The sequence below is a fragment of the Platichthys flesus genome, chromosome 22, assembly GCF_949316205.1.
Source record: "Platichthys flesus chromosome 22, fPlaFle2.1, whole genome shotgun sequence".
Classification (NCBI taxonomy): Eukaryota; Metazoa; Chordata; class Actinopteri; order Pleuronectiformes; family Pleuronectidae; genus Platichthys; species Platichthys flesus.
Genome location: NC_084966.1, coordinates 4,783,967 through 4,798,263, shown reverse-complemented (window position 1 = coordinate 4,798,263; position 14,297 = coordinate 4,783,967). Strand labels below are relative to the sequence as shown.

The 14,297-nt window shown below is 42.4% G+C and overlaps 1 protein-coding gene across 1 annotated transcript in view; it reads left to right on the top strand.

The window, feature by feature from the left end:
* The first annotated feature begins 61 nt into the window (after positions 1-61).
* The window catches only part of creb3l1 (cAMP responsive element binding protein 3-like 1), a 25,987-nt gene continuing 11,751 nt past the window's right edge, over positions 62-14,297 (top strand). The window contains exons 1-3 of the mRNA XM_062380870.1: positions 62-409; positions 8,116-8,248; positions 9,115-9,201. Of these exons, the coding sequence (XP_062236854.1) occupies positions 299-409; positions 8,116-8,248; positions 9,115-9,201 (331 nt within the window). The 5' untranslated portion in view covers positions 62-298. The remainder of the gene's footprint in view (positions 410-8,115; positions 8,249-9,114; positions 9,202-14,297) is intronic.

Below are 14,297 nucleotides of genomic sequence, written 5' to 3'. Positions count from 1 at the left end.
CTTTTGAATATTCATGCTCGCGTGGGGTTTGGGGGGGGGGGGACAGCGCACGCCAGGAGCACGCGCACAGCTGGATGGATCCTCCACATTGCTGGAGTTTGTCACCGGAGGCAGAGAAGCGGCACCGGGACACGGATCCTCAAACCGGCGGCTTCACACTCCGGTGACGTGAGGAGCGGCAGCACTCGCACACACACACTCACACACAATCATACACCCTCACACACACGGGGAGAAGAAGGAGCCGCTTGGTTTCCATGAGCTGAATCTGATCGGTCCTCCTCACACACACGGAACCATGATGGAGTCTATCCTGGACAGTCTGGCCGCAGAGAGACTCTACCCCCCCGGTGGAGCCAACCTGTTGGACCTGGAGGAGCTGAGCGACGGAGACTTCCTCACTAATGTGGTGAGTCCTCGTTATCCCCGAACCCTCACCCGCCCCTCGGTGTGTCACTGCAGAATGAAACAAACTGTCACCTGGGAGAAAGTCATTAAATCAAACAGACCCATGCTGTGTGTTCCGCCCGGAGCCGGACCTCAGGAGGGCGGTGATAGTTATTAGATCCTGACTGACATCCGGGGCTCGTGCATAAGTGTGCTTTCTGTGCGTGTGTGTGTGTGAGCAGCTGGCAGGTGTTGCAGTCAATGGCACACCTGATTATTTATGTGTGTGTGTGTGTGTGTGTGTGTGTGTGGGAAAGCCAAAGCCTGGTTCCCATGACATTTCTTAGGCCCTGTGTTTACGGTTAAGATGTAGGTTGTGGTTAAGTTAAGGCTAAGATGTTAATTGTGGACAGGTTAAGGCTGGTCAGGCATGAGTTGGTCCTGTGGATAACGTTTTGATTTGGCTTTGCACGATCAATGGAAGTCAATGGAAAGTCCTTATAAGGATAGCTACAGGAGACTTTGTGTAAATACATTGTTCAATACTTTCCAACTAAGTGTTAAACTGAATCAAACTTTAACTAGAACCAAGGCAAGTTGTGTTAATCGTCCTCTGCACATCTTAATCGCATCAACTCAAGTCCATAATAATAATAAAGCCTAAGTAATACACAATTAATAGAGTAAGATGATGACAAATAATGATTTAAAGCAGTGTTAAAAGCAAAAATCACACAGGGCTGTATTGAATGTGTATTTTATAACTAACTAACTTAAATGATTAGTGGAGTCATTGAAAAGTGAATTGTGTTCTTAACTTATTGAATCTAGCTCCACAAAGAACATCAGGATGTGGTCGAGCGGTTATCATGTTTTTTAATCAACACAATCATGGGCGTGTTGGTTAGAAGAAGCTCAAGTGCTGCATTAGGGACATAAGTAAATATGGAAAACACAAACGTCTCCATTAACATCATGGGGGAATCTAACTCGCCAGAGATTCCTAATGAATGACAAGAGGTCTGTGGGCGTGTTAATACCAAATGTGCTCTGTGCTCGACCAAGCTTTTCTTCTAATTCAAGGAAATAGCAGTGACAGCCTGTTGCACTGCTTCATGATACATATCAAAGTATCACCCTCTGTGTCTTTTCCTTCTATCATCTCTCTCTCCCTCTCTCTTTTCCACCCACTCTGTCATTCTCTCTTTCCTCTTTTTAAACAGTTTCTCTTTATTTTAGCCGGTGAGTCAGCCGAGCAGTCTGCTTGTGGTTTATACCCCTCTGTCTCCGTTCTAAATAAAGTCATCCACTCCGCTGAAGCCGCTGGGCTGGGCTGTGTCGCTGAGGACATGGGAAAGGGTGGCCGATGAGCCAACGCTTATACATACTCCCGTCTCTCCTCAGTCTGTAATCTGCAGCTGTGTGGATCAGATATGACAGGGAGGAAATCACAGACAGGTTATCTGGTTATCCCTCTGTTTCTGTCTCCAGCAGTCTACAGAAGGATGGGGTGTCCATGTGAGTGGCTCTCAGGGGCTTGGCCTCAGCAATCTGCTGCTGTATTTACTGAAACTCTTGGGGACTCTTGACTCTTTGCTGGCCAGTTGTGTGCCATAGATAAGCTGCAAACACAAATCCTGACATTGCGTCGCCTTACAAACGTGGATAGGTTGAACTTATCGCACACAGCTTCCAAATTTACACATCGGCTTTCGTCTGGAGTCATGTCTGGCCACCTCATTGTTGTAAACCCAATATTCCTTCTCATTTTTAGCTCAAGCGGCTCACCTCAGAAGCTGCTTAATGCAAAGTTTGCCTTCTGCTGCTCTGGTTCTGCACTGGTAGCGCCCAGTCGTTGTGAGTCACCCCACCTGCTCCCCATGAACAGCATCTGTCACATTACATGCCAGCCCATCCAGTGTTAATGTTAGAAAAATATTGATTGAAATAGAGAAAATGCTGGTACGTCCAAGGATGAGTGGAGAGCACAGTGTTGGGAACATTCAAGCTGTGCAAGGGCAGAAGTGGTCGATGGCTTTGTCCACTGTCTGTCCTCACGTCTCTGTTCCGAAGATGGTTGAAATATGGACGTCACAGGGAGAAAGACACTTTCTGCTCTGCCTTTTATTTATCTCAGTTCAGTTTGTGTCCTGTTGATAACTACAAGGATAAAGTCTTCACTCCTCAAACCCTCATACAAGAGCCACTGGATTCACTGAGAATAGCTGATCAAGCAGGATCAGGTGCTGTTTTTTCAAAGCAGGAAATCAAAGAATTGTTTTAAGTGAAAGTAGGAGTTAAAATTCTATTAAACATGAACATGCTTTGGCTGCTGGTTCAGCTGAGTAGATGCTTTGAGGCCGTTCAGCGACGATTGACTGCTTCTGGTCTGTTTTCTATGATCCAGCTGCATTTGTGCGTCATGTGCACTGGACGTTATGACCACAGCGTAAAGCATGAAGCACAGATAACATCATTTATCACCATCGGGTCAGAGCAGCCCAGCATATGTAGCTCTCCTTCCTCACACTAGAAATGATTTAAAGAAGTAATCGATTACTAATAAATCATATAGATTTGTTATTTTTCTCTCAGGATAAGAAAAATTAACCATTTTAAAGTGTTGAAAGTCAAAAAGAAGTAAACAAAAGTGTGTTACCCTGAGACTCTGGAAGCTGTAAGGACTGATTTTTTTTTTCTATTTTTCTGTTTGCACTATTAATTCATGCAGGTCCACGAGTTTTTGTAACCATGGCAACCGCTGTGCACCCTTTTAACATTTTATTAACCGTCTGCCAGAGAGGCTGATTGTAAAAACACGAGCGAGGGCCAGTTTTTGAGCACATCGGCTGTAAAACTTCAGAAATAATCAGAAAAGACCGAAGCACGAATGTCTTGTACAGTTTTACACTGTTTGCACATAGAAGTCATATTTATTTACTAGATTCTGGAGCATTTTTATAGAGACGAGGTGGCAATTGAACTTGTTTTCTTCTGATCAACCACCACAAATCCACAGATTTTCTAATTACTGTCATACATGTGAATGCAAAAGAGGAACTCCTCACATTTAAGAAGCTGAAACCAGAGATGATTCTATTCTATTCTATTCTACTCTCCGTTCAGACCCTGGACTCCAGCTTTAAAAGACACACCCATTGCATTTGCATGCTTGTCGTGGATTGGCTACGAAGCATTCAGAAGGAATGTGAGCAGGCATGCAGCAGTGTGTGTGTGTGTGTGTGTGTGTGTGTGTGTGTGTGTGTGTGTGTGTGTGTGTGTGTGTGTGTGTGTGTGTGTGTGTGTGTGTGTGTGTGTGTGTGTGTGTGTGTGTGTGTGTGTGTGTGTGTGTGTGTGTGTGTGTGTGTGTGTGTGTGTGTGTGTGTGTGTGTGTGTGTGTGTGTGTGTGTGTGTGTGTGTGTGTGTGCGCGTGTGCGTGTGCGTGTGCGTGTGAAAAGGAAAAATACTCTTCTGCTGTTTTACTGAGAACTAAAGCTCTGTTTACTTCTGTCTCTAAGTTTGCAAACACACACACACACACAAATATACACACACACACACACACACACACACAAACACAGTCCTATCTGCCTCTCATAAACAGTTTAAGTGAAGCCAACCCGCTGCAGCCACACATCTCCACATGAAGCCAAACAGAGTGGAGAACATTGCCATTTTCTTATCTGTGGCAGGCAGCGTTCGAACATAATGACACGATGTTTGCAGCTCGTTCAGAAAATAGCAATTTCATTTTACACTGCAAAAAAAAAATCTCATGTGATATGTGTGACTGACTTTTATTGTCATACACAAAACCAGTTAAAAGGTCAGTCAGTGGAGTGACCGATATATGAACGTGTTTTTGCAGCTTTATCAAAAGATCCCCACAGTACGTTTGATTACTTTTTATATTTAATATCAATAAAAATGAATATGATCAATTCAGGTCTACAAGTCACATGTTTAGTGTTACCACTACTAAACTATCACAGTTCATCACAGTACTGTATATCTAAATAATATCAATACAAATGTAATTCCCTATTTTTTTTAAATATTAGTCTCAAATATCCCATATTAGTCTGGCTCTACATTTCCTCCAGCGTGGTGTCTTTTGGCTCTGGTTATATTCTGACTAATGCGTCACGATTGGCTAACGTCAGGACACTTTACTTTAATCACTACAGATTAATCTAACCATTATGTTTTTGACAGCACAGGTCAAGGTTTTGCTTTCATTTGAAGTTTCTTTGTCCTCTGTGAAATATAACACTAGCTCCAGAAGAATCAGAATTGACAAATTGATTAAATCCAAATTATGGTGGTTTCGGGGGCTAAATTTAAGACTGAGAACATTTTTCTTTTCAGTTTATTTCCTTTGGCGTTTACATGATGTTCTGAAGAGTTTACGATGGTTTCCACTGCTACAGTCATGCCATAATGACATAAACTTTTTGGCCTGGCTTCCGCTGGCCCCGGCTGGGCTTTCCTTCATCACTGGAGGAAACGTCCCTCTCAAGTCCGCGACCAGCCAATCAAGTGGCGTCTCTCTCTCCATTTCACCTGAGCCAGTGAGGAAAATGAGAGGCGACGAGAGAGATGTGTTGAGATTCTTCCACCGTTAATTACAGGCATCAGCGAGTCTGTCTCTGCATTTATAATTACTCCTTGTGTCTGTCTTCTCAGGCTGTGGTTCACACCGCGGCCCCCATTCCCCCCTAATGACACACCAGCAACCGAAATGAGCTATAAAAACTGTCAACAGCTTTTTAACACTCCCTAATGTGATTCTTTTTCCCAGCAGTGTTTCTGGTAATGAAAGGTCCAGACCTCTTGGCTGCAGCTGTCCCGGTATCGAACATCTAAAACACTCTGGGCTCATTAAGCTTTTCTGTCCGAGCAGCAGCTTCTTCTAAATCACTGGTGTTATCTCTGCCGCTCAAATAATTCCACAATTACCAAAACACCAGTAACCGTCAAAAAAGGTTACGTCAGTAACCTTTTATCTGACCTTTCCATAGGTCAGAAAAACAATATATTATCTGCACGCAATTCATTTCTGAGGATTTATCAGGGCACAGGTTATTTATGTTAATATCAAGTTGGAAATAAAGTTGGATGCTGAGACTCCACTTCCTTAACAGGAGAGTGGGGGGGGGGGGCAATTACGCATTCAGTCCTGAGAGGATGATACACGTGTCTGCAGGGGTTTAAAAAGCAGATGTGTGGCCCAGGGCTGCAGATGAAACTTAATGAAAGATTCCACTGCTGCCTGTGCTCAAGTTAAAGTCTATTAAGTAAAATGTCAGTATAGCTGGTGGAGAGCAGCCTGAACACTAATGCTGTTAGGGTTAGCGCAGCCACTGGAGCTCATTTGAGATGATTCATCAGCGCGTCTCGCTCCCTGCATCATTACAGCAATTCCACCCACATCTATCCATCGAGGAAAGTTGTCACTGTTTATCTTTCGAGTAGCCCAGTTTAAATGTGACCTAAATCTCTCCCCCCCCCCCCCCCCATAGAGTTAAAAGGGCTGTGTCCCTGTTATTTGAAGGGATATTGTTGTAACGTTGCTGTGCAGCAGGAGGACAAGGCAGCTCTGTCAGTACTACTGCTGCTGTGTGTTCCTTTTTATGAATGAATGAGTCTTCATTTATGTATGAAGGAGCAAGTGGCTGCAGGATGTGTGTGCAAACAGCTTTTTGAGCACGGATCATTATATCCCTGTTGATCCTTTGTTTGTCCTGGATTCTTGTGTTATTCCTATTGCAGATGTTAAAATCGCCAGGTTTATTTGCTCAATGGCTATTGCTTGTGTTAAATTGGCATTTCTATCAGAATATGCAATTTTTTTCTGCAAACAGCTCGATAGTTCAAGGTTGAGTTTCAAAACATCAGCACTTCTCCGCGTGTCATGTACTTCTGTTATTTTGCCCACCGTGTGTATGCTGACCTTGTGTGTGTTTGTGCTCACATTGCACGGTTTCGTGAAACAGCTGCGGGCATCCCACAGACACACACTGAGATAATGTGTGTGGTTAATTGTGTCAACACCAGAAACATAAGCATTGCCTATAATCAAGTAGTGTAACTATCATGCCTGATTACGCTCTAAACACTTATTCGGCCAAGAATGTGATTATTTGGTTGCAACGTAAAAATTTCCCAAAGACACACCTTCCCTATTGCTTGAAGTAAAGTGCGTTATAAAGTTAAATGTCCCCCTAATGAGGTAATAGAAAGTTCTTGCACCAATTCCTGTGTAAAAGAACGAAGGCCAATGGGGAAACTCCCAAAACTTGGCCGACCGACCTTTGGTGCAGCAGGTTCAACCCGATCACTCACTCGGGCCGTCAGTGACATTTGGGGATGTAGTGCTGATCCAGCCAATAAATCTAATGATTAATAAAATAGTTTACAGTTATCTGATTAGAATAAGGATATATACAAGAGGTTTAAAATCCATTTGCACTCTTAAATATAAACCGAGACTAACAGGAAATGTTTTAGTGTCTTATGTCAGCGATGTATTAACATGCTATGGATTCATCCGAGCCGCCTGCTGCTTGATGACAGTGGAGTATGTGGAATGGAAAGCCAAAACGATGGAGCCAGAAGAGGCTCAAATGCTTCACAGGGCTGAGGGGGGAACTCGGGGCTGGACGAGTTCTTTGTCGGTTCACCAGAAGTGGCCCCGGCTCTCACCACACATGTGATCCATTTTTATGACAGCAGAGAAAATATTGAAGTTGGTTCTGTATAACTGTGTTGTTATCCCAGCTGGGTCTTCATTGTTACGAGTGGAAACTGCTAAAGCTAATTTCCAGGAAGACATGCAAATAAAATCAGTTTTTTTTTTCTATTTGTTGTTAATCAAATCAGGTACCACACAGTTCAAACCCTGTGTGTGTGCTTGTGTGCGTGCGTGTGTATTGCTTTGTGCACATTTGCTCACGGTGACTCATATGGTGTGTGTGTTTGTGTGTAAATCAGTGGAAGCATAGCACCGCGCTGTCCCAGGCTTCCAGAGCAGCATCTCTCAGCTCAGTGACTCATTCATCCAGCCTGAAAATGAATCTATCAGTGAGTCTCTCCGCTCCATCGATACAGTCTAATGTGTCTGTCTGGTTTCGGACTCGAAGAGAAATCTCCGTCTGTACTTCAGGATCAAACCGTTATTCGATTGTCAACAGAAAATGGATCTGTGTTATTTGATAGCTGCTTGAGTCTTTTCTTTGTTTCATGTCACAGGTCACCTCAGGTTCTGGAGAAATTATTGAATGAATGGATGGGAAAAAAAACAAATCGATTAATAATCAGAAATAAAAGTAGTTATCAGTTGCAGCCATTGATTGTATAGTTCAGCTGAAACTCGAAGCTAAATAACGGCAAGAAGCAACAAAGCTCAGTGATCGAACACGTTGCTCCACATCGTCTGCAATAATTTTGCCTCGCTTCTTCTTGGCGTCCCGCGATGATCACAAATGTCCAATAAAGAAAACCTGATTTATGAGAGTCCATTTTTTCAGATGCGTTTTTAAGTTTGAGCGATATAGGAGTTCTCTTTCATCTTTTACTATATATGGAAAGTTTGCAGAGGCTATGTTTGAATTATGATGGAATATGTATTTATTTTGTGTGTTAACAAACTAAAGACAATGATTTCCCATTGAAAACCTTTGTTACTCTGTATAAACTAACTATTTCTGATCTTTCCCTGTGTTCCAGCCTTTCTCAGGTGACCAGATGGACGACTTCAGCAGCGAATTATTCAACAGTTTCTTCGACGACCATATATTAGAGCGACCCCTGCTGGCAGACAGACCCTCACCTTTACACATGGACATCGACAGCAGCCCAGGTCAGCTCCTTCTTTTATTATAAAGCGTTATCATTACACTGTATTAGAATTGTACAAATAAATATGACGATCACAGTTGTTGTTTCTTCCTAAAACTTTTTCTTCGGAGTTGAAACTTATTTCCAATGAAACCAAATCACAGTAGGTAGAAGACGTTGGTTGCTGGAAATGTTCCGATGCCCAACCACTGTCTTGAAGTTGTTTACTTTGAAATTATTTTAGTTCTGAGGTACTCTCAGATTTTTCTTCTCCTCCGTCTCACTCTCATGTAGTTGACCTTGAATAACCTCCAGCAGTCAGTTGCTCCACTCCTCAGCCAAAAGACCCCTGTGTTATTATATGGTTGGATTCTAGAATCTTGACACCACAACCTCTGAAATCACTGAAAGCGGTCTTGGCCTTTTCCAAGAGATTCAAATTCCGAGTTTCTGACTTCCAAGACTCCTGCCTGTTAACTAGCAGGAAACCCACTGGACTTTAATCGCTGGCCAAGCAGGTGCTGCATCTGTGGAAGGGGGCTCCAAGCTGAGCGTTCAGGCTACAATGTGCTGGATGTTGATTCATATACGTTTAGTTTGAAAAAGAAATAAGCCGATAAAGAGCTTAAACTACTGTCTTTAAATATTTTCTTACCGAGTCCCATCCCATCCCAGTTTTGTAGTTTTTGCTAAATCCTGCCGACAAACGGACACAGGTGAAAATGTGACCTAAAGTCTGAGACCACTTTGTCCTTTACTTCTTCAATTTGAAACTTGAACACTCCTCTTCCTTCATATCTTTAAGTCTTTGCCGTCCATATATATTTTTGACTTGTAGGTAAATATCATTTATATTCCGTGTCTGAAAGATGCTTTTGATTACAACAGATATCCAAGCGGAGCACAGCTACTCCTTGAGTGAAGACTCCGCCCCCCAGAGCCCAGCCCTGTCAATCAAAATGGACCAAGAGTCTGGTAGGTTACTTGATATTTTTAGGTTTTCTTCCTAGTTTTTGCTTCCTGGGAAAATCCACAGCCAATCGGAACTGCTGCAGATCATCAGTCTGGTTCTTTGCCATGCCGTCTGTCAGCTGGTTATCTGGTTGTCTGTTCAAACCCTGTCTCTGATTGGCTGAATCCACTGTCTGTCATATAATATGTGTTATGATTGGCTCAATCTATTGTCTATGATATGCTTGTGCCTGCAGGAGCAGTGCAATATAAAAAGACTGCTTCAAACCTCTGCTTCCTCATCTTTAAGCCTCTCTCATTCTCAGTGACTCATCTTCCCCATTATCCCCCACTGTCTTCCTCTGTCTCTACCTGTCTCTCTCACTCTGTCCGTCGGTCCGTCTGTCTGCATGCATGCATGTTTTTTCTCCATTTGTCCCGGGGATCCTGCTGCTCACAGCATGATCCCAGTCTGAGCAGTTTTCCTCCAGCTAAGCCCTGCCCACCTAACACACACACACTCACACCACACACACAGAGACTCACACAAAACTATGACAAGCACATGGTTTTGAGTCTGCAGCTTAAGTCAGAGCCAGAGGAAACTCTCTCTCTCTCTCTCTCTCTCTCTCTCTCTCTCTCTCTCTCTCTCTCTCTCTCTCTCTCTCTCTCTCTCTCTCTCTTTTTCTCTTTTTCTCTCTGTCAGGTTATCTCTCTCTCTCTCTCTCTCTCTGTCTCCCTCTGTCTCTCTTTTTTTCTCTTTTTCTCGATGTCAGGTTATCTCTCTCACTCTCTCTCTCCCGGTCTGTGTCTGCCTCCCCTGTTTTCTCTCTTTACCCCTTCACTGTCTCCTTTTTAATTCAATTAATTTAATTAAATCCACTTTAAAGGAATGAATGTCAGATTGATTGCATTGCCAAATCAGCACATGGAGCAAAAAGAGTGTTGCTGTGGCTTTGGGAGAGAATGAAATTCCTGTTCCACTGCTCTCAGGCTATTTCAAGATGTCCAATGTGACAAAAATGTCTTAAAACTACTTGATCTGTGTGAAATATTTGTTGACTATTGTGAATTTACATGATCTGGAATGTTTCCAACAATGTTCAAACCCAGAGGAAAACCCCACTGCTGCCAGTTATTCAGTCGTCTGTAATTTTAACTTCCACTGTTTGTATTGGTCACTCGTAATTCACGATTATCCGTTTGCTGCGTTTGATTGAGAGACCCTTTCTTTAACTTTCTTGTTTCCATGTGACGTTATGTAATTGTCATCGCGAACTCACATATGGAAGACATAAACAGACATAAACACATTTGTCTTCATATAATCGGCACTAGGACACACATAACTCATCCCTTCATAATTAAATGCCTTACGTGACCTAGATCTTATTCTAAACCACAATCTGATCATCTGATCTTGGATCCTTTCCAGCCTATTTGAAAGTCGTGGCATAAACTTTTGTCACGTGTATTTTCCACCAGTTTTACATCTTTTATTTTAATATTCATAAGCTGCACAAATGGACCAGTATATAATATATATGTTTTATTGTTTTTTTTGGGTGTATGTAGAGCCCTCTATTATTATAATTATTATTATTAATATATGCCCCAAGCACTTAATTTCAACAGATTTTAAACAGAATTGATAATTGATCATAACATTTAACTTATTTGGATTTCAAGTCATATTGAGGTAAAAAAAAACTCCTAAAGAAACTGAAGAACTGTTTGATCGTCTTTGTGTGGGAGCCAGTGATCATCTCTGCGTGCTGACTGAAGGATTAACATTTTTCTGTGTCGTTTTTGTGGCGGGAGCAGCGTTCACTTATGACTTCAGGGCGATCTTCTGCACTTGACGCTCCACCTGGTAAACGCTGTGCTGCACTGCGTTCTGCTGATGGCCTGATCTGACTGCACGTCAAATTGCTCACTGCATAGTTTTGATTTCCAGATTTTCTTTTCTCATATAGTTGAAACAACATTTCTGTGCCACAGCTGGATTGTTCGCTGCCATTTTGGCCTCTAAAGTATTTTGACTGAGGCTGCTGCTGCTGAGAAGTTGATCCAGTCACAGAAAGCAGTAGGTCCTGGCAGGAGTCGCACATAAATGCTGGTGTCTTTTGTCGGTATTCAATTCTAATCTCCAAAGCTCACATGGATCCTCGTGCTTGCTACACTCTGTGTCTTTCTGCAGAGCGTCCCAGCATGCAGTGAGAGCCCAATAAGGGAGTAGCAGTAACTGCGGATATTAGAGGTTTTTGACCTTTCATAAAAACTCAGTCTGCTCTGAATGAAGGAATGTGCAGTAGAATAGGAAAGTATCTTGATCAGGAAAGTGGATGTTCAGATCTGATACTGATCCCAGATTAAATTGATTTGACATATTGATCATTGAATATTTTTACATAAAGCTCAACATGAACATAGAATATGAAATATAATGATTTCCCGTGTGTTTGTTTTGCAGCTCTGCAGCACAATTCCCAATTATATTTCATTATTCACACATGATACACAAAACTAGCAGGAATACTACCATGCACTACGCAGCTGGTAATGTACTACAGTGGTGCAAAGTAATCAAAGTACCTAAAAGCTTGATAGAAAACACTGTATAGACCATGGACTGTTTATAAAGATGGACGAACCTGCCGTCTTACGCTGATGACGGGAATGGAGTTGTGACTGAGTCGGTCTCAGCTGTCAATCATAACGTCTCACCCCATTTTTTAATCACATCACTTCCAATAGTCAAACAGCATAACAAGGCAGTTCATTCTCTCCATATGGAGTTTCATCCAGAGGCATTTTAAACATGTGGGCCACTCACACACATTCACACATTATTCAGCAAGTTGTAACTTTCCTTTTCGCTCTCCGCCTCTCGCTGTCGGCGAACTTGTTCTCAATCAGTGAAAAAGAAGCTGTTTGTTTTACTGCAGCTCCTGTGGTGCTGCTCCATCTTAAGTTTTAATACTGCTGCCGTCCCACTGAGATCAAACAAAGTCACCGCCTCCCCTCGGTTCGCTCCACTCAGACGATTCCTGTCGAACATGTTACCCACACACGCAGGCTTTTGCTTTTAATTGTATTTTCTGTTGATTCAGCATCCGTAGAGAATCCCGCAAAAGAAAGGATCAGGGTCTTGACTGCATCGCTTCACTTACTGCAAATTACCTTTCATTATTCAAAAATGTCCTCTGAAATGATGATTATTTTGATCACGTTGGAACCATCATCCTCTTACCATTATCTCTATTCATTTTTAATTCACAATAATTCCGTGCATACCTTCATTTGTGACGGTGCAATATAAAATAATTGTGGAAAGAAACGTGTGTGAGGTTTTGACTTTTTCTACTTCAGTTGCAGATGTTAGGTGCATGTGAGGAATATCCTGTTGTCAATTAGAGGTTAATGAAGCCAATATGCAAAGCGAAGTAAAAACCCTTCTGTCAGCTATACAGTCCATATGAGGAGAATCTAATTATTTGTCCCTATCTCCACCTCTTAGTATTATATTTATAATTTTTTATCTTGTAATGTGAAGGAAAATGGGCAACAGACAAAATAAATTCTCATGCACGCCTCTTAACAAATGCAGAGAATAACTGGGATGCACAGGATGAATCTATGCATCGGCTAACAGCTAACAGCTTCTGGTATTCATTAAAGAAGTAGTTGCAGAAAGCTTCCAATCAAGCACTGGCTTAAAGAAGGAAGGAGGTTTAACAAGGCTCAGGGAAGCAGCAGGGCCTGGCTCATTAACAGAGACTTCGGGGGGGGGGTCTTAGTTCCAAAGGGGTAAAAAACTATTTCAGGTGTTTTTTGACAAACCTCTTTGAATCTACTGTTTGTGTTGCTGATGAAAAACTTCAGTCTGTAAGTCAGTAAAGAACCAGAGCTGAAACACACAGTATAAATATGAACGTGAACCTTTGACCTTTTCCTCCGGCGCAAACATCGCTTCACAAAGTCGATTTCTCTACATGTCTTGACAGAGCTTTTGCACGGCAGACGTTTTGACAGATCACTGCTGCACGAAAGCAGAGTGTCCCAGCAAGTTGGAGGTTGAGTCACCGTGCACAGCAAGCTCAGCCAGGTGGAAATGGAGAAACGGAACGCAGTTGTTCTTAATGCTATCAACGGCTCCAGTGAACTTTCTGCTGTGACGTGCCAACATGACCTCTGTGAAAGTGTTTGTCCAACGGGCTCAATGAAAAACCAAAATGTGGAATCAATACAGATGATACCAATAAATTACTCCAGCTTGAGACCTCTCGCAGTCTGCCAGTTTTTCTGACGTCCGTATTTATTTCTGATATTAATTACAGTGCAAATGTTGGCTCCATGTTTGACAAGAAAGAAAGAAAGATAGATTTGTTTTTAGGACAGATTCTCTCCGTGCAGATCTATGCTGTGCAGACGCACACGATAAAAAGACGAGCTACCAGCTGTGTGACAGGCACACACCTCCACCCTCTACATACACACACCCACACACAGACGCACACACACACAGCTTGTAAAGTTCAGAGCATTTTACCAGCAGAATGTTGCTAGGAAACCAGGAGGTGATTAAAATCATGTTCACACACACACACACACACACACACACACATAAGCCCCTGTCTCTCTAAACTGCTACTGCTCTCTTTCTATACACCACAGGAGCCTGTTTGGTGTGTGTGTGTGTGTGTGTGTGTGTGTTGTGACTAACATCCTGGTGTTCATGTTTTTTCCAAAATGCTGACTCGATTATTAACCACACTCGCCTCCTTTTCAACTTGCAGTTCGATTTAGTCTCGATTTCACTTCTAAAAAAATAGTTTCACCTTAGACTGAAACTTAAAATACAACCTTCACATAAAGCCTGTAGCGGAGAGACGTTATTTGACTCTGATCTTAGTTGGACTCCTTCCTAATGAGGGTCCAATGGAACGACGCCAAACCAGTTCACCTTTTCAAAGGGCTTAATTGAAAGCATACATACTCAACAGGCCCACTGGTGGGTAGGTCCTTATAAACTCACGCTGTGCAGACGAGCACAGTGCAAATAAGCAGGAAGTCGTTTTGATCCAAATATGTAATTTCTACTCTGTATTTCACTTTCT